Source organism: Primulina eburnea, chromosome 12, assembly GCF_022965805.1.
Source record: "Primulina eburnea isolate SZY01 chromosome 12, ASM2296580v1, whole genome shotgun sequence".
Classification (NCBI taxonomy): Eukaryota; Viridiplantae; Streptophyta; class Magnoliopsida; order Lamiales; family Gesneriaceae; genus Primulina; species Primulina eburnea.
In genome coordinates this window covers 937,305-958,895 of record NC_133112.1, presented here as the reverse complement: position 1 = coordinate 958,895, position 21,591 = coordinate 937,305, and the positions used below count along the sequence as shown (strand labels likewise).

At 32.9% G+C, this 21,591-nt stretch overlaps 2 protein-coding genes across 2 annotated transcripts; one reads left to right on the top strand and one right to left on the bottom strand.

Moving 5' to 3' along the window:
• Positions 1–782: 782 nt before the first annotated feature.
• On the top strand, positions 783–2,676 carry LOC140807763 (probable isoaspartyl peptidase/L-asparaginase 2). Its single transcript, XM_073164730.1, has 4 exons — positions 783–1,035; positions 1,151–1,384; positions 1,681–1,767; positions 2,017–2,676. The coding sequence occupies exons 1-4, from the start codon at positions 871–873 to the stop codon at positions 2,512–2,514; spliced, it is 984 nt and encodes a 327-aa protein (XP_073020831.1). The 5' UTR covers positions 783–870; the 3' UTR covers positions 2,515–2,676.
• A 1,496-nt stretch (positions 2,677–4,172) lies between these two features.
• LOC140807833 (probable carbohydrate esterase At4g34215) lies at positions 4,173–5,191 on the bottom strand. The gene is made up of 2 exons (XM_073164796.1): positions 4,511–5,191; positions 4,173–4,430 (listed from the first exon to the last, which is right to left on the bottom strand). The coding sequence occupies exons 1-2, from the start codon at positions 5,189–5,191 to the stop codon at positions 4,179–4,181; spliced, it is 933 nt and encodes a 310-aa protein (XP_073020897.1). The 3' UTR covers positions 4,173–4,178.
• Positions 5,192–21,591: the final 16,400 nt, after the last annotated feature.

The window sequence follows — 21,591 nt, the reverse complement described above, 5'->3', positions numbered from 1 at the left end:
TATGTGCCTACTCGCTGATTTTATATTGATCTGTTTAAATTATGTTTTGACTTATATTTGGGACTGTCAAGATTTGTTTGGAGAGCTAATAACTCTTTTTTTTATGTCGTGAAAATACTTTGTTTGTTATTATTAAATGCGGTCGAAGACGTGAATTAATTTTCCAGAAAGTTGTGTTTGGAGGCTTGTCTGTTTCATAATTCAGTCATATGAAAAAAAGGTTATTTTTTTATTTTAAAAAAATTCGGGTCTCACGGTCTACCCGGCCCCGTTTCGTACTCAGGTGGGGTGGGTCCGAAAAATATTTAACCGGGGTGGGGCGGGTAATGGGTCAAAGTTTTTCATGGGGAGGGTCTTGGGTTTAGCCAAATCCGCCCAATTGACATCTCTAATTATAGTAACTTCCTAGGAAAGACGCTAACTTTTTCTTCCAACTTTACCCTTATATGATACTAATATTATATTTTTGTTTTTTTTTTGTTTTTTTTAAATTTCAACACACAATTTTATTTTTATTTTTTTTTAATTTCAACAATTCAAATATCAATTTAATCTCTCCATAAATTATCAAATTTCACTTTAGTCAATCGATAATGATAAAAAATATTGTATACATACACATCACCTGTGCATAATAACTAGTATATAAAAATGGTATAAAGGCCCGAAAATAGAATATAATTCTGATTCTAATTTTAATTCTAATTCAAATTAAATAAAATTTTGAATTCCGGGGACTCCAACAAAGCGGCCTATAAATTCACGGGAGAATCCCACCACGTCAACCAACCCTCGTCTTCGTTAAACAGGCAAAATATACAATAGAAACGGCGGTGGTTCGCTTAAGAGAAGGAGAGCGGCGAAGAGAGAATGGGTGGTTGGGCTATAGCGGTGCACGGCGGCGCTGGTGTCGACCCAAACCTCCCCCTTGAACGTCAGGAACAGGCCAAACTATTGCTCACTCGTTGCCTGAACCTCGGAGTCTCCGCTCTCCGCTCTTCTGATCTCCCTGCCATTGATGTCGTCGAACTCATCGTCAGTGTCTCTTTTACCCCACCAATATCTGATCAATATAGACATAAAATCGTGAAATCATTTACAACTTTCAAATTTTGGGAGATTTATGATAGTAAATTGTGTTTGTGCATAGGTACGAGAACTGGAAAGCGATCCCCTGTTCAACTCAGGCCGTGGATCTGCACTGACCGAGAAAGGAACGGTAGAGATGGAAGCCAGCATCATGGATGGGGCTGGTAGGCGATGCGGCGCCGTTTCAGGCGTCACCACCGTGAAGAATCCCATCTCCCTCGCTCGACTTGTGATGGACAAGTCACCCCATTCCTATCTTGCTTTCTCTGGCGCTGAAGATTTCGCCAAACAACAGGTAATATTTGCAAATAGATTTAAGCAAGTTATTGAAAATTAACCATGCTTTTTCTAACAAAATAATTTATTTATGCAAAATAAAAGTCGTAACAGCAATTTTCGAAGCATTTATTAAAATCGCTTATTTTTGCCTTCAGTTCGATCATTTTCATAGTAAGACTTTTTCGACGGTTTATGAAAATGCTCTCTCAAAGTTAATTGAATAAATTTGCTTATTTGATCCCAGAAATCTTGCGCGACCGATGTCTTTTTTCCAACACATGTGGGATATTAATATTTAATTGTTTTCGGTAGGGCGTGGAAATGTTGGACAATGATTATTTTATAACGGAAGACAACGTTGGCATGCTCAAATTGGCAAAAGAAGCCAACACAATCATGGTAAGTACTCCCTCCTCTATACCATACTAATAGATTATTAACAAAATTCGGACACACATATATATTCTACAGATGAATTAATTTGTCTAACATTTTTTGTTATTTGTCACGTACACCAACACTACAAATTATATATATACCATTCTTTTTTCTCCTTACAAATATGTCGGAATAAGGAAATTCGATTCTTGTGTTGATTTGATTTCAATTTTCATCAAGTAGCCTGATGCTATTATACTTGTGTAACAGTTCGATTACAGGATTCCGTCAATTGGGTCAGAATACTGCAGCGCCGTGGTGGAGAATCCGCCCCTAACAATGAACGGACTTCCAATCAGCGTATACGCCCCCGAGACGGTCGGGTGTGTTGTGGTGGACGGTCAAGGACGGTGTGCCGCGGCCACCTCCACGGGTGGACTGATGAACAAAATGATGGGCAGGATTGGTGATTCGCCCTTGATCGGTGCGGGCACCTATGCCTGTGAGCTATGCGGCGTCTCGTGCACCGGTGAAGGCGAAGCGATCATACGGGGCACGCTGGCTCGTGACGTGGCGGCGCTGATGGAGTATAAGGAGCTGAGCCTCCAGGATGCTGTGGATTATGTGATAAAGAAGAGGCTGGACGAGGGAAAGGCTGGTCTGATTGCGGTGTCTAATAATGGGGAAGTGGCTTATGGGTTTAATTCGGTGGGGATGTTTAGGGGATTTGCCACTGAGAATGGGTTCATGGATGTTGGTATTTGGTAGGCTGGATCGTAGATGTTGTTGGTTTTATCGACTATAGAAGTGTTGCGTTTGCTTTTTTTAGTGGTTATATTATATATATTGTAACAATGGAGTTTGTGGAGAACTTATATTATATTGGCATCAATTAATATGTTGATAGAAATAAGAAATTGGCTTATTTTATATCCCTCTTCTATCATGTCCATTTATTTATAATATATAAAGAGTTTTGATATGATGAAAAACTATCGTGGGTATCTATGAGTTGATGTGACATCATGTAATTTTAATAGTCGGACGTCATCTCAACGGATGCTCTGATAAGTATCAATATTTAGTATTCATCATATCAAAACTCTATACACGTATCGAAAAATTTATATTGAAAAAAATGTATCGATGCATTTATTATATATCTTGTGGTTAATTTTCGAAATCTGGATCTACATTTATCATCACATGTATTTTAAGTTTTATGCATTTAACGTGAACTACAGTAACTTGTCCCACATGTTATTGGATTTAACGCTAACATATCAACTGTCACAAAAAAACGTGATAAATATTATGCCGACAAAAATATTGGGGAATATATTCATTATAGTATATATTTGATTCGCAATCATCTCAAATTACTCGAATTCTTTTGAGGCATCAATCGTTTCGTAAAACTAGAGCACTTTCAACTCAATTAGATATAACCCTAATAAAATCCTGTACTGTACATTATAACTTGTACACATGTTGTGTAAGCATAAATGTGTAAGCATAATATTTTTGAGTGTGTTTTTTTTTTTTTATACAGTCTTATGAATTTTTATTTTTGAGATGTTTTAATCTTTTTCATATTTATAATAAAAGTAATATTTTTTCATTGGTGACCCAAATATAATATTCACATCACGAAATCGATCCGTGAAACGTATCAAATGAGTTCTTTTTTGAATATTAGTCATCATAATTTTGTAATAATTTATAATTAATGTAAATTGAATGAAAGGAAAATTATGTAAACAAGCGTAATGTAAGTTGAACTATTTATATAAACATGATGGTTTTTATTATTTTCAAATTAATGATTTTTCATATATTTTATTAGGAGTGATAAGCTATATAAAAATTTAAGAATATAAATGAAGATAAATTGTTATTCGCAGTGATAAATTATTTAAAAATTTAGGAATATAATAAATATTGGATTAATTTTAAAAAATAGATAAATGAGGTATAATTGTAATTTTGAATAAAGCTTCACTACTAAATCAATTACAAAATTAGTTAGTATAAGGTCCTCAACTTTAATTAAATAGTAAGTTACAAATATCTATATTAAATATTAAATAGTTTATAATATTAGGTTATTTATTTAAAATATTAAAGAGCTAGTAATAAAATAAATTGCAATATAAATGTAAGGAAATCAACCGATTTTTTCGAAATTTTGAAAATAGATTCACAAAATACTTAATATAGGATGATTAATTTTAATATATAATATTGGATTATTATTATTGTTGTTATTATAAAATGAATATAATTTGCGGCCAAGTTCTTCACATAGTTGACGATGAAGGCACGTAAAATGCTCATAAATTTCTGTACAAAGCATCTCTTCCATTCAGGCCAATTTGATAAATAATAATAAAAAATTGTAATAACACGAGGAAACGAATTTTGCATTTCAACTATCTTTTCATTTGATTATTTTCATTTTCTATCGTAAAACTTTTTGATCGGAATCGAGTGTTTCGGCTCTCAAGGAATGCATCGGCCATCATATTTCCGAGTCGAACTTGAGCCGGGGTAGTGAGGTGAAGTCCGGCTAGGCCTAGGGGAAGCCCCATGGCATCAACTGTGATCACCTCCTCCATTGCGAATTGTGCTGCTCTAACCTTCTCAAGAATTTCCTTCTCACCTGGCCCCGATGCTAATGCAACCTTCAAACCAATTTATATGATCACCAAAAAAGGAAGGAAAAAAAAAGACTTCAAGTTATTTGATTTGAATGAACATGTACCTGAATGAAAGGAACATCATCTGGATCGTTCAATTCCTTGTACAAATATGAAAGAAATCTCTTTGATTCGCGAGGAAACGTATACGTGGCGTCGTGAATATGTCTCGTTTCCGACTCCCCTTGGTACCACAAAATAGCCCGAAGTTTCCCACCAAACCTAACGGCTTCATTAGTCCTCTGCACCAAACGTTGTCTCAATGTGCTGTTGAAACACGACCAATCCGTAATCTTCGTCCCTCCTAGAGCACAAGGGACCAAAATAATGGAGCCGAAATTCGAGTCCACCTTCAGAATCCTATTAGCAAACGCCATCCCTGGACCAACCCCACATGTTTTATTATCAAGCCCTTGGTGAAGGGGATCCTTGGCAACTTCCAGTTCGTTTTTCGCGTTTAAGCGGAGAATTTTTTGATTTGGTTGACATTCTGCTGGGATATATCTATCCCAACCTTTTTCCGAAACACCGCCTCGTCCCACCATATTGCTTTGCCCCGCTAATATGAATATGTTCTTTTCATGGTAATCTATATTTTTCGAGTACAATTTTTCCCTCACAAATTGAATATTCATGGCTATTTCAAGGTAGAGTTTTCCTCCAAAAAAATTGGTGAATTGGAGGTATCCTCCCACAAGAATTAGCAGCATTGCTAGAAGCAAGATCCTGTTGAATGAACATTTCATCGTTTTGTCACAAGAATTATTACGCTAATGGATATGATCAGCATTCTGTCTCACTTATAGCAACGAACTCCACGTTTTTTTTAATTACAATGAAACGAATTTATAAGTTTCCTAAATCATATTGTCTTATCAACTGCTAGTGGATGAAATACATAGAATTTAAAGTATAAGTTAATACAAGCATTTCTTACCAAATCTAGGAGAGATGTGATGAAAAATGTGATCAATATTTTGTTTTTGTGTCGAGATTGGGAATCGTGGCTTGTGTGTGTGTGTATAAAGTGTGTGTGTGTGTGTGTATATATTTGGTTCATTAATTAATTGGGAAAATTATAAATTTGCTCATACATGTTAGTCTTTTTGTAATTGTAATATACCATGTTACCAAAATTCAGTGTTATATTTGTAAATTTTGCAATTTTAGTCATTTTCTTATGTAACATTGATGTGACGATGATGTGTCTAATATTACTAAGTTCTTTCATGTAAAAAGACTAAAATTACATAACAAAGTGTCGAAATTGCCAAAAAAAATGAGACATATATGACTTAAACTAAATTTAGATAATATATCGGACAAAAATTGCAAATCCTCAAGTATAGAAGATGGAAAAAACAATTTTCCCTAATTAATTTAATTACTATTTTATAAATTCCAAAAACTTGTTAGCTTGAAGCCACAAAGACAGAAGAAAAAACCAATATTAGTAACATCGGCCTAAATTAATTTTGAAGATTTCGCGGAATTTGCTTTCGCTCCAAGCATACTAGAATATATCAAAAAAATAAATTCTCATTTTTTTTATTCGACTCTCACAAGTAATCTTCAATTTAGTAAGAATTTTCTAACGACCAACCATTATTATTCTCCGATTATATTAAGTAAACATTAAAATATTCCTTGATGAAAGAAACATAAATGGAATTGCTATACGAGTTGGCAGTTCCCGCACCTATATCCCAAACAAGCAGAAAATAATCAAAATTTGTTACAAATGTGAATATCAAAACAAATAAAAAGTAATTTATAAATCCAAATTATATCACCTATAGACAAACTTTCCAATATGATACATCTTTTGAGTTCATAATCTAACATAATTTCACATGGAACCGAGGATAAACTTTGTTAATTCTGCATCAACTAATAAAAATTAAGGGTTTTGAATGATTTCTTTCAAATTTAAATAAAAATCGATACAACTAACATTGAGAATTACATTAGACATTATTTCGTGTACATGATAAGGGAGGATAACTGATTTTTAATCCTTCACTTATCATGTGTTCGATGTGCATGATTAAGATTGTGATAAACTCGTTAAGCTCGTACCAGACTTGCACCATATGCATTGTTATCTTCTTGTTGGTAGTTATATAATCATTTAGAGAGAAAAGATGATTTTGAATACTTTAAATTTTCCTTTAATATCTTAAAGTTTAAAATAATTATATATTCAACAAATTAAGTAATATTTAAATATAATTTATAATTTGACTAATATTATAACTAATTTAATTATTATTAATCATGTTTTAATTATTATTAATACACACAGAAGGAAAGATGGGTCTTCGAGTAAAGACGAAAGGGGGGGTGAAAGCTCTTAGGCGATATCCCACATCGTCAAAGCACGGAAGAGATGATGGGCATTTAAATGAGCGTGTAGCAACTTTTGTGACGCCTTTTGGTCTTATTTGTCATATATATAACAAAAAGTCATTGAAAAGGTTGTTTCGATTTTTTTAGCTCATCAATTAAATATCACCAAATACTAGAGATATGAAGAAAATATGAACGTCCAAAAGAATAGCAAAATGTCATTCATACTAAGAAAATAGGAATTTTGAGAAATACTGGAGAAAAAAAGCATTCTGAGATCTGTTATCAAATACGTCTAATACATGAGTCAACAAGAAATGGATTATTAGTCTCCACATCACTAAGAGACTCATCAATGGATCTCTCAAATTGGAACTTATTAGTTCCCATACCATTGTTTGTGGATGTATCAGTGAGAAAAAGATTACTACGATCTGAACAAATGTTAAGCACAGATTGAGTTATTCTCATAAGAGTTCAAATTATATGAAAGAATAAAAATATTTATGATATCTCATTATAAAAATATATGGCCATATAACATAGAAAATGACCATATGTGTAAAACACTCATTTAATACAAAAGTAACATTAACAATTAAATCAACTAACTTCATCTTCGTTGGAATATTCACAGGTTCTTTTAACAAGATTTACGCTTTTTTGTAGGAATGTTTTGATGTCATTTAATTGACATCATGTACTGGAATAATAAAGTTGTCGAGTAATAAATATATTGATTCTGTATCCCCACCCTAGTTTGGCATTCCATTTTAATTGATGCCGAAGCAGAAATCAAAGACTTCCTCTTCTGACAGATAGAAGGAAAGATGCGTCTTCGAGTAAAGACGAGGGGGGGTTGAAGGCCCTTAGGCGATATCTCACATCGCCAAACCACGGAAGAGATGCTGGGAATTTAAATGAGCGTGTAGCAACCTTTGTGACGTCTTTTGGTCTTATTTGTTATATATATATATATATATATGTATGTATATATATATCTCAAAAAGTCATTCAAAAGGTTGTTTCGATTTTTTTAGCTTGTCAATTAAATATCACCAAATACTGGAGATATAAAGAAAATATGAACGTCCAAAAGAATAGCAAAAAGTCATTCATACTAAGAAAATAGGAATTCTGGAGAAATACTGGAGAAAAAAGGCATTCTGAGATCAGTTATCAAATACGTCTAATACATGAGTCAACAAAAAATGGATTATTATCTCCCATCACTAAGAGACTCATTAATTGATCTCTCAAATTGGAACTTATTAGTTTGCATACCATTGTTTGTGGATGTATCAGTCGGAAAAAGATTACTACGATCTGAACAAATGTTAATCACAGATTGAGTTATTCTCATAAGAGTACAAATTATATGAAAGAATAAAAATATATATGATATCTCATTATAACAATATATGGTCATATAACATAGAAAATGACCATATGTGAAAAACACTCATTTAATACAAAATTAACATTAATAATTAAATCAACTAACTTCATTTTCGTTGGAATATCCACATGTTCTTTTATCAAGATTTACGCTTTTTTGTAGGAATGTTTTGATGTCATTTAATGGACATCATGTACTGCAATAGTAAAGCTGTCGAGTAATAAATATATTGATTCTGTATCCCGACTCTAGTTTGGCATTCCATTTTAATTAATGTCGAATCAGAAATCAAAGACTTCCCCTTCTGACAGCCAGAAGGAAAGATGCGTCTTCGAGTAAAGACAAAATGGGGGAGGGGGGGTAAAGTTCCTTAGGCGATATCCAACATTATCAAACCACGGAAGAGATGCTGGTCATTTAAATGAGCGTGTAGCAACATTTGTGACGCCTTTTGGTCTTATTTGTTATATATATATCAAAAAGTCATTCAAAAGATTGTTTCGATTTTTTTAGCTCGTCAATTAAATATCACCAAATAATGGAGATATACATAAAATATGAACGTCCAAAAGAATAGCAAAAGGTCATTCATACTAAGAAAATAGGAATTCTTGAGAAATACTGGAGAAAAAAAAAGACATTCTGAGATCAGTTATGAAATACATTTAATACATAAGTCAACAAGAAATAGATTATTAATCTCCCCATCATTAAGAGACTCATCAATGAATCTCTCAAATTGGAACTTATTAGTTCGCATACCATTGTTTGTGGATGTATCAGTCGGAAAAAGATTACTACGATCCGAACAAATGTTAAGCACAGATTGAGTTACTCTGAACAAATGTATAAGTCGGAAAAAGATTACTACGATCCGAACAAATGTATCAGTCGGAAAAAGATTACTACGACCCTAGTTTGGCATTCCATTTTAATTAATGCCGAATCAGAAATCAAAGACTTCTCCTTCTGACAGCCAGAAGGAAAGATGCGCCTTCGAGTAAAGACGAAATGGGGGGATGGGGGGTGAAGGTCCTTAGGGGGTATCCCATATCGTCAAACCACGGGAGATATGCTGGGTATTTAAATGAGCGTGTAGCAACCTTTGTGACGCATTTTGGTCAAATTGGAACTTATTAGTTCGCATACCATTGTTTGTGGATGTATCAGTCGGAAAAAGATTACTACGATCCGAACAAATGTTAAGCACAGATTGAGTTATTCTCATAAGAGTCCAAATTATATGAAAGAATAAAAATATATATGATATCTCATTATAAAAATATATGACTATATAACATAGAAAACGACCATATGTGAAAAACACTCATTTAATACAAAAGTAACATTAACAATTAAATCAACTAACTTCATTTTGTTGGAATATCCACAGGTTCTTTTATCAGGATTTACGCTTTTTTGTAGGAATGTTTTGATGTCATTTAATGGACATCATGTACTGCAATAGTAAAGTTGCCGAGTAATAAATATATTGATTCTGTATCCCCACTCTAGTTTGACATTCCATTTTAATTAATTCTGAAGCAGAAATCAAAGACTTCCCCTTCTGACAGTCAGAAGGAAAGATGCGTCTTCGAGTAAAGACGAAAGGGGGGGGGGGGGGGAGGGGGGGTGAAGGTCCTTAGGGGGTATCCCACATCGTCAAACCAAGGAAGAGATGCTGGGTATTTAAATGAGCGTGTAACAACCTTTGTGATGCATTTTGGTCAAATTGGAACTTATTAGTTCGCATACCATTGTTTGTTGATGTATCAGTCGGAAAAAGATTACTACGATCCGAACAAATGTTAGGCACAGATTGAGTTATTCTCATAAGAGTCCAAATTATATGAAAGAATAAAAATATATATGATATCTCATTATAAAAATATATGACCATATAACATAGAAAACGATCATATGTGAAAAACACTCATTTAATACAAAAGTAACATTAACAATTAAATCAACTAACTTCATCTTCGTTGAAATATCCACAGGTTCTTTTATCAGGATTTACGCTTTTTTGTAGGAATGTTTTGATGTCATTTAATGGACATCATGTACTGCAATAGTAAAGTTGCCGAGTAATAAATATATTGATTCTGTATCCCCACTCTAGTTTGACATTCCATTTTAATTAATTCTGAAGCAGAAATCAAAGACTTCCCCTTCTGACAGTCAGAAGGAAAGATGCGTCTTCGAGTAAAGACGAAAGGGGGGGGAGGGGGGGTGAAGGTCCTTAGGGGGTATCCCACATCGTCAAACCACGGAAGAGATGCTGGGTATTTAAATGAGCGTATAGCAACCTTTGTGATGCATTTTGGTCAAATTGGAACTTATTAGTTCCCATACCATTGTTTGTGGATGTATCAGTCGGAAAAAGATTACTACGATCCGAACAAATGTTAAGCACAGATTGAGTTATTCTCATAAGAGTCCAAATTATATGAAAGAATAAAAATATATATGATATCTCATTATAAAAATATATGACCATATAACATAGAAAATGACCATATGTGAAAAACACTCATTTAATACAAAAGTAACATTAACAATTAAATCAACTAACTTCATCTTCGTTGAAATATCCACAGGTTCTTTTATCAGGATTTACGCTTTTTTGTAGGAATGTTTTGATGTCATTTAATGGACATCATGTACTGCAATAGTAAATTTGCCGAGTAATAAATATATTGATTCTGTATCCCCACTCTAGTTTGACATTCCATTTTAATTAATTCTGAAGCAGAAATCAAAGACTTCCCCTTCTGACAGTCAGAAGGAAAGATGCGTCTTCGAGTAAAGACGAAGGGGGGGGAGGGGGGGTGAAGGTCCTTAGGGGGTATCCCACATCGTCAAACCACGGAAGAGATGCTGGGTATTTAAATGAGCGTGTAGCAACCTTTGTGACGCATTTTGGTCAAATTGGAACTTATTAGTTCGCATACCATTGTTTGAGGATGTATCAGTCGGAAAAAGATTACTACGATCCGAACAAATGTTAAGCACAGATTGAGTTACTCTCATAAGAGTCCAAATTATATGAAAGAATAAAAATATATATGATATCTCATTATAAAAATATATGACCATATAACATAGAAAATGACCATATGTGAAAAACACTCATTTAATACAAAAGTAACATTAACAATTAAATCAACTAACTTCATCTTCGTTGAAATATCCACAGGTTCTTTTATCAGGATTTACGCTTTTTTGTAGGAATGTTTTGATGTCATTTAATGGAAATCATGTACTGCAATAATAAAGTTGTCTAGTAATAAATATATTGATTCTGTATCCCGACCCTAGTTTGGCATTCCATTTTAATTAATGCCGAATCAGAAATTAAAGACTTCCCTTCTGACAGCCAGAAGGAAAGATGCGTCTTCGAGTAAAGACGAAAGGGGGGGGGGAGGGGGGGTGAAGGTCCTTAGGGGGTATCCCACATCGTCAAACCACGGAAGAGATGCTGGGTATTTAAATGAGCGTGTAGCAACCTTTGTGACGCATTTTGGTCAAATTGGAACTTATTAGTTCGCATACCATTGTTTGTGGATGTATCAGTCGGAAAAAGATTACTACGATCCGAACAAATGTTAAGCACATATTGAGTTGTTCTCATAAGAGTCCAAATTATATGAAAGAATAAAAATATATATGATATCTCATTATAAAAATATATGACCATATAACATAGAAAATGACCATATGCGAAAAACACTCATTTAATACAAAAGTAACATTAACAATTAAATCAACTAACTTCATCTTCGTTGGAATATCCACAGGTTATTTTATCAGGATTTACGCTTTTTTGTAGGAATGTTTTGATGTCATTTAATGGACATCATGTACTGCAATAGTAAAGTTGCCGAGTAATAAATATATTGATTCTGTATCCCCACTCTAGTTTGACATTCCATTTTAATTAATTCTGAAGCAGAAATCAAAGACTTCCCCTTCTGACAGTCAGAAGGAAAGATGCGTCTTCGAGTAAAGACGAAGGGGGGGAGGGGGGGTGAAGGTCCTTAGGGGGTATCCCACATCGTCAAACCACGGAAGAGATGCTGGGTATTTAAATGAGCGTGTAGCAACCTTTGTGACGCATTTTGGTCAAATTGGAACTTATTAGTTCGCATACCATTGTTTGTGGATGTATCAGTCGGAAAAAGATTACTACGATCCGAACAAATGTTAAGCACAGATTGAGTTACTCTCATAAGAGTCCAAATTATATGAAAGAATAAAAATATATATGATATCTCATTATAAAAATATATGACCATATAACATAGAAAATGACCATATGTGAAAAACACTCATTTAATACAAAAGTAACATTAACAATTAAATCAACTAACTTCATCTTCGTTGAAATATCCACAGGTTCTTTTATCAGGATTTACGCTTTTTTGTAGGAATGCTTTGATGTCATTTAATGGAAATCATGTACTGCAATAATAAAGTTGTCTAGTAATAAATATATTGATTCTGTATCCCGACCCTAGTTTGGCATTCCATTTTAATTAATGCCGAATCAGAAATTAAAGACTTCCCTTCTGACAGCCAGAAGGAAAGATGCGTCTTCGAGTAAAGACGAAATGGGGGGAGGGGGGTGAAGGTCCTTAGGGGGTATCCCACATCGCCAAACCACGGAAGAGATGCTGTGCATTTAAATGAGCGTGTAGCAACCTTTGTGACGCCTTTTGGTCTTATTTGATATCTTAGTCATGTATTTTTAATTTTTTAGCAATTATAATATATTGGTAGTGCGGCACTGAACATGTCGTCACAACATCAGCGTCACAACGTTGTCACGTTGAAAAAATGTCTAAAGTTGTAAAATTTAATTTATCTAAAACTATCTGAGTCAAGCTTACGAATGAACATTTAATCCTTAATTTCTCCTTATTACATTAATCTTATGAACTTCGACCTCCTCATATATGACAAAATATCCTTAATAAAGTGACTTAGCCAAATTGGCAAATATATCCATCAGTCTATAATTTTTACTTTGAAAAATAAATTTTTTGACTTAATTAATTAAGTCCTCGATCGAGTTGGTACTGCGATATGGTAGAAGTATATAAATTGAATAATGTGCTACTTGTGGTATATATGTTCACTGTTGAAATCACAAATGACGGCAGTCAACTTTTCGGAAATGTGGAAATAATATTAAGAACTAATTTTAGATATATAAAATTTGAAAATTAAGAATTTAAGCATGAAGGCATTCCTAGATCAGTGATCAAAGTAGGTCTGATACATAGTGCCTCTTTAAAATACACATTAAAGCAAAATATGAAGGACCAGAAGTTGAAATCATGATGGCATTCCTAGATCAGTGATCAAAGTACATCTAATACATAGCGCCTCTTTAAAAAAAGCACATTAAAGAAAAATATGAAGGACCGGAACAACTTCTCACCGCCATTTGTTTTCCATCCTTCATTTTCCTCTTCCTTTTCTCCCCCTTCATTTTTCCCACCTTCCTTTTCTCAGTCCTCCTTTCCTCATAAATACATCTTCTATGTAAATTTCAGCTTCATTGTCATCATATTCTTCGTCCTGATCATTTCCCGATGCATGTCATTTCCCACATAATGATCAAGTTCCCTGGCTTCAAACTTATCCATTTCTTGGTAAACAAATTTTAACTACGAATCCATAATGTATTTCTCGAGGAAGAATTCCAGATCTCTTTTAATATTGTAGGCAGCCTCGCCTTTATCTTTCGTAAGATATCCGGCAGTTTGTTCTTTTTATCCCAAGAGAGCGAAAAGATATTGGTGATATTTTTTGTGTAGTTGTTTACAGCAAGCAATTGTCGGGGGTCGTGACGGTTGTGTTAGCGGTGGTAAATAGAGGTGGCCGACAATCACTGGGAGTGTGGGAATGTTAGAAAATATAGAACTCATGATTGTAGGATGGTTAAGTTGATATGATAGAAGAGAAATGAAATGGAGTGAGTGTTTAAGAAGATAAGTGACTGCTTGTAGGAGTGAGAAACTAGGAAGAGTTCAAGATCAACTTTGACGGGAAGGATTATTGTCTGATTACTTGGCTTTGTGTAAAGTAAAGGCGCCCAATGCCTGCGTGTTTTATTTCGTTTGAGAATTTTCTAATTTGTATGTGTATCGTTTACAGATATATAAAATCAACTGGATAAAGCTAAAAGAAATTACGTTAAACCCAAATGACTTGTATGAAATGGTACGATACAGAATCGATCCCCGAAATATCTATGCTTATGTCGCAAATAAAATAGCAAAGCATGTACCACAATGATAATTCCATTCTCTTGTACTTTCTTGGCTGATCATATGATAACTAAATTTTGGCATGTTATTTCAATTATACTCTTTAACCCTATAAATTCAATATTTATTTCAATCTCATTCGACAATGCCCAAAACAAAGTACAAAAAAGACTCGATACTCAAAATGTAAAAAAAAAATAAAAAATCAGATGTGAAAATATTAAATTACAAATTTTTTTATGTGTGTTTAATCCATTTCTTGGTAAATAAATTTTACGTCTGTATCCGTAATGTATTTCTCGAGGAAGGATTCCGGATCTTTTTAATATTGTAGGCGGCCTCGCCTTTATCTTTTGGTAAGATATCCGGCAGTTTGTTCTTTTCATCCCAAGAGAACGAAAAGATCTTGGTGGTATTTTTTGTGTAGTTGTTTACAGCAACCATTTGTCGGGGGGTCGTGACGTTTGTTTTAGCGGTGGTAAATAGAGGTGGCCGACAATCACTGGGAGTGTGGGAATTTTAGAAATATAGAATTCATGGTTGTAGGATGGTTAAGTTGACAAGATAAAAGAGAAATGGAATAGATCGAGCGGAGAAGAGAAATGGAATGGAGTGAGTGTTTAAGAAGATGAGTGACTGCTTGTAGGAGTGAGAAGTTAGGAAGAGTTCAAGATCAACTTTGACGGAAAGGATTATTTTCTGATTACTTGGCTTTGTGTAAGAGAAAGGCGCCCAATGCCTGCATGTTTGATTTTGCTTGAGAATTTCCTAATTTGCATGTGTATCGTTTACAGATATATAAAATCAACTGAATAAAGCAAAAAAAAAAATTACTTAAAGCCGAATGACTTGTAGGGAATGGTACGATACAGAATCGATCCCCGAAGTATATATGCTTATGTTGTAAATAAAATAGCAAAGCATGTACCGCAATGATAATTCCATTCTTTTGTACTTTCTTGGTTGATCAAAGGGTAACCAAATTTTGGCATGCTATTTCAGTTATACTCTTTAATCCTATAAATTCAACATTTCTTTCAATCCCGTTCGACAAAGCCCAAAAAAAAGTACAAAAAAGACTCGATACTCAAAATGTTTCTAAAATAAAAATCATTTGTGAAAATATTAAATTACTAAATTTTTTTATGTGTGTTTAATCCATTTCTTGGTAAATAAATTTTACCTCCAATCCCTAATGTATTTTTCTGGATGAAGGATTCTGGATCTCTTTTAATATTGTAGGCGGCCTCGCCATTATATTTTGGTAAGATATCCGGCAGTTTGTTCTTTTCAGCCCAAGAGAGCGAAAAGATTTTGGTGGTATTTTTTGTGTAGTTTTTACAACAAGCATTTGTCGGAGGTTTTGACAGTTGTTTTAGCGGTGGTAAATAGAGGTGGCCGACAATCACTGGGTGTGTGGAAATGTTAGAAAATATAGAACTCATGATTGTAGGATGGTTAAGTTGAGAAGATAGAAGAGAAATGGAATTGGAGTGAGTGTTTAAGAAGATGAGTGACTACTTGTAGGAGTGAGAAACTAGAAAGAGTTCAAGATCAACTTCGACGAGAAGGATTATTATCTGATTATTTGGCTTTTTGTAAGGGAAAGGCGCACAATGCCTGCATGTTTGATTTCGTTCGAGAATTTCGTAATTTGTATTTGTATCGTTTACAGATATATAAAATCAACTGAATAAAGCTAAAAGAAATTACTTAAAGCCGAATGACTTGTATGGGATGGTAGGATACAGAATCGATCCCCGAAGTATATATATGCTTATGTCGCTAATAAAATAGCAAAGCATGCAACGCAATGATAGTTCCATTCTCTTGTACTTTTTTGGTTGATCATAGGGTAACAAAATTTTGGCATGTCATTTCAATTATACTCTTTAACCCTATAAATTCAACATTTATTTCAATCCCATTTGATAAAGCCCAAAACAAAGTACAAAAAAGACTTAGATACTCAAAATGTAAAAAAAATAAGTTGGGAAAATATTAAATTACTAAAGTTTTACTTTTTATTTTTTGCCCTAAAAAAATGATGTTTTGAATACGAAAAACTCTTGGTTAAATTAGCAATCTGATTAATTATATATTTTCACGTGATTGCCTTAATTGGTATATAGGAACAATTAGGTCTCTAGTGATCAAATATTAATGAAAATCCATTTCAAATAAAATCTTTTCAGTTACTTAATTATGGTTCAGAAATAAAATTGTTGCCATATAGAACACAATTTTGAAAGTTAACCCAAATTCTAAATTGAACTCTTGCCACAAATTGTATGATGAACATTGAAATATGTGGGCTGATTATTAGTGAATATTGGAATATGTGGGCTTGGGCCTCAATTTCCTACAAAACAAATTGAAAGTGAATAATTACGATTATTTTATTGATTTTTAATTATATATGATATGATATGTGTGAAAATATAATATTGAAAAAGATTTCAAATAATCATATAATTAATAAAAAATATGGAGAAAATATTAAGGCGATGGAATAATACTTATTTTTAGAAACGTCTTACACTTCAGACCAAATAGCATTATTATATTGGAAAACTTTCTAATGTCCGATTAAGGAATGAGTGGCGTTGGTGGTAACAATCTGAGTTCTTCATTTATTACTAGCGATGTGTACATCTTGTGTAATTTTATTTTTATATAAAATATATTGTGTTGGCATAACTTTGTTTCATCAAAATTTTTCTTACTATTAATGTATATATCGCATGGTTATTAAATTTGTAATATTAAAAATTAATATTGTTTATTATTATAACTCTGATTTTTCAAGTATAAGTATTAAGGCCATTGATAAATTTCAGCAGGATGATATGTCTAGCTACTTCTGCTTGTAAGGGCAGCATAATCTATTTAATTTTTTTTAATATTTAATTAGCATATAAATAAATAAATCGACTTAATTATTAAATTAAATTGAATGATTTAAATGCAAAAATATAAATATTAATGGATAATAATATGTCGTGAGACAGATGAGGTAGCAATGATAATAATGAAGAAAGAATGACATGCACTTTAGTTACTCCCATTTGCATGCTGTATATGTCTGAAATCACATGGGATATGTTGCCATTTGGTTTTTCATGACACCATAGAATCTTACGGGGGACTCTCGAATCTTAAACGGGGAGTTTCAAATAATCTTTACTCGGTGATAAATGTTAAAGATTAAGACTTATATTTAAAAGTATATATATCAAACCGATGTGATACATTTAACACATATTCCTCATGACGTCCAGGAATGAACAATCAGATAGTAAAGTTAACAAGAAATTATCGAGTGGTCCACAGGATGGTCAAACACATAACGGTGAGTCTGGTCATGATCGAAACTTGACTCTAATACTATGTTAAGCTTTAGATTTGGATCTAACTCAATCCTAAAAACTAGTTCAAGACAACATGATTGTCCAAATTTGAATATACAACTTCCAATAATTTAAAATAACTGCTATGACATATTGTTTGATCCATGTATGTAATACGGGAAATTTGGGTTCAGTCCCCAGCCGTCATTTTTTTTGTGTTCAGTCCCTAGGTACTTTTTTAGTACCACATTTCCACATGAAGTGTACCACATTTCCACATGAAGTGTACCACATTTTGTATGACATAGTACCACAATTTTGGGGGTAGGGAGTAAAGCCAAAGAAATTTTTTGATTGGGGATTTTTCAATAACTTCCCCGTTGTAATAACCCTTGTTTATTTATTTATTAATTTTTAAATTTGGAAACTTGCAGTAACTATGTATTGAGCTGATCATTATCGAAGTACTGCTAACTGTATACTTCCATTGTGATAGTTGACAAGCTTACTGCCTAAACTATTTACATGCACTGAGCATAACCAATTTATAATAAATTTAAGGGCGAAACAGTAATAATCAAATTTAATTATGAGGTGAAGGAAAACCAATAATATAATTCGTTGAATTTATATCTTTATATACATTAGTTGTGTTAGAAGTTATTTTTTGATTGGGTTAATTTTTGAGATTATTTTGACAAGAAAAGTTTAAAATTCATTTCACTGAATATATATTTTTAAATACATTAGTTGTGTTAGAAGTTATTTTTTGATTGGCTTAATTTTTGAGATAATTTTGACAAAAAAATCTGAAAAATTGATTTGAATATTTTGAAGATAAGGAGATAATGGAAGAAAATATTTTGTTGTACATATTTTGTGATTGTTGAAGATATTATAGAGATATAGAAAGATATTATCTTGATTGATATGAAAAGATATGACACAAGATTTAAAAAGATAACGTCTATTTTAGATTTGACACAGTCTTCGATATAAAAGAAAGTACGTTCATTATGGAGATTGACGATGATGTCATTTGAGCCAAGGGAGATCGAGAGCTTTCATTGTTAAGTTTTTTCTTATGAGATTTCGTGCAGATACAAACATAAAAAATATATATAATTATGAGAAAATATCAAATGGAGTGCGTGACTTTTGGTGAAGAAAAATGCATACTCATCGTTTTGTGTCATTCCATCTGCTTCAACAATGTCATGACAATGCCACTTATATCATTTTTCTTTTTAGATTTTCAACTGCTAGTGGTGCACACATGTTCAAAGTGTTGTGATTCATTCCTCAGGAGAGGATGACGATGTTATAGGGAGAGAACAATCTGTATGTTATCGAAGGGAGTTCGATCAAATCAGATTTGAAGACGAGTGATTTCTCGCCAAGTGAAGTTTACTAAATGTATGGTCATAGAAACGTCAATTGAAATGAAAGTCTTTTAGTTTAATTAAGTTCTTGTGTGGTTGTGTCATTTTTTTTAGTAATTCATTTGATAGTTGGATGTGGCCCTGTGAACGTAAGTCTTTTCATCGAACCATCATTTTATTAATTTGACTAATAATGTAAACTGGAAAATCAACAAATTGCATTAGAATTAATATACCAAAAACATTGAATTTTCGACTCTTTAACAAACTTTAAGTCGATGAAAATTGAGTCTGGATACAAATTGTTTTTTAAAAGAAATATTATTTTACGAAAAGTATGATTTTTGGTAGATTGTTATGCTTTTAGATATTTTTTTAAAATAGGCATTTAAATGTAAAACAGTACCTTAAACTCAATTGGAAGCTGTATCAAGATGAAATGCATCCAAAAAAAAAATTAAAGAAAATACATGAAAATCAAGGAGCCTATAATTTGCTCCAATAGTTTTTGTAGCCCCTCGCGAAAAATTTCAAATTACCAAGGCATGGTGAAAAAGGTCAGAATTTGCGATGCATGTAAGGCGGAAAGTTAACACAAGGTAAGACAAAAAGACAAGAACGTGTAGCCAAACACAAACATAAACCCGACAATCCAAAAGTCACAACCGTAATAAAATACATATGCTATATAATACAATATTTAACACAACCAATGTGAATATACAAGATTTTTTTGCAAAATTGAACTCAATCAATCCACTGTCCACATATTATATCACGTATTTAATTTACGAGTTACAGGCAACAAAATATGAGTTTTGAATCCAAAATTCACAGGGATTTAGACTACGACTTGTACTTGCCTCGTCCTGCTAGTTCCGGTTCGCGATCTCCGAAGCTTCAGCGATTGTGAAGAGGGTCTGATTCATTCGGGACTCTCCTCTTGCTGGATAAGAAGGCATCAGAAGCAGCTTCCAGACGCTGCATTTGCACATGTTGCGCTTCTGCTGCTGTTGAATTTTTCTTGTATCCAGGGCGCGACATTGTTTCGTTATTCTCAGCGGCTGAAGCTAACAAGGCCATCAAAAGCAGGAAGACCATAGATTTCTGAAACAAGCCGTGCAGGTGAAATTTCATGGTGTTTCACTATATAAATAAATTAAAGGAGATCCAAAATGCTCTTTTTCGTATGGAGTTTATTAGGGAAGAAACTGTGGTTGTGGGGGTGGGAACCGCCAAAAAGGTTAATAGAAGCCAAAAGCTTTCTTTATTATTTTGACTGAAGTAGAAATGAGGTTGCTTGCTTGTTTAAAAAGGCATGGTAATCAATTAAAAAGAATAAAGAACGAGGAAGGAATGCGAAGCATGTCAAGCCCTAGACCATAGGAACGGCCTCCTACTCTATTAAACATTTGTGTTTTGGAGCGGAAACTTTTACTAAAATATTTCAGTTTTTAACTCAAATCAGTATATATTACACAAATTTTTTTCTTGACATAAATATTTAAAAATAATATTTTGGATATACAATTAATTTTTTTCATGAATAGGGTAAGATCTGAGAACCATATAACAAAATCGACCTATATACTAGTCTCATATGATTTTTTTTGTATCATGGTATACTTGTTTTTTGATATGTAATTAGACTTGCACGCCGAACTAACAACATACCTTGTATAACTTTACTATATATATATTGTTTGTGCTTCACGAGACCTTTATACTTCTGAAGAATTTAAATTATTTCATCTCGCTTTCATTCCCCAAAATACGGTCACTCCAACTCCAACTCAACTCCAAATTTAGGGGTTTTCTTGGTGGCAGTGCTTTTATTCTATTCTCGTTGTGTTTTTGCTTTTTTTTCTATGGGTACTTCTCTGACATGAAAAAAGCAAATGTTGCACTCATTTTGTTGGATAAATTATAAAAGAATAGTAACTGTCACCGCATTATCCATTTCTCACTTCTTTTTGCAATAAAGTTGAATATCTATCTATTTTTATTAAGTGTTCATGTATTGTAAGAATTATTTTGTTTCTTATCATTGATTTCTTTCATCCGCCATAACTAACCAAAAGAGTGTGCCACTTTGTGAGTTTTGTCTATGTACATGGAAATTATTACTCGTATGAATATATGAACTCTATACAAAAAATATTGATAAATTATATCTTTTTGTTTGAATTAATTAGATGTTTTAACATCTTGCATAAAATGAATCCACTTTGTGAAATAATCAGAAGACAAAGACAACGAGTAACGCGTCTTTTTTCTACCCATTTAAATTATCATTTTGCAGTTGATATAATTTGATTAAAATAACAAAATAAAGAGAAATCTTTTATTATATATCTAGTTATCTATATTATATTATAAAAAAAGGCA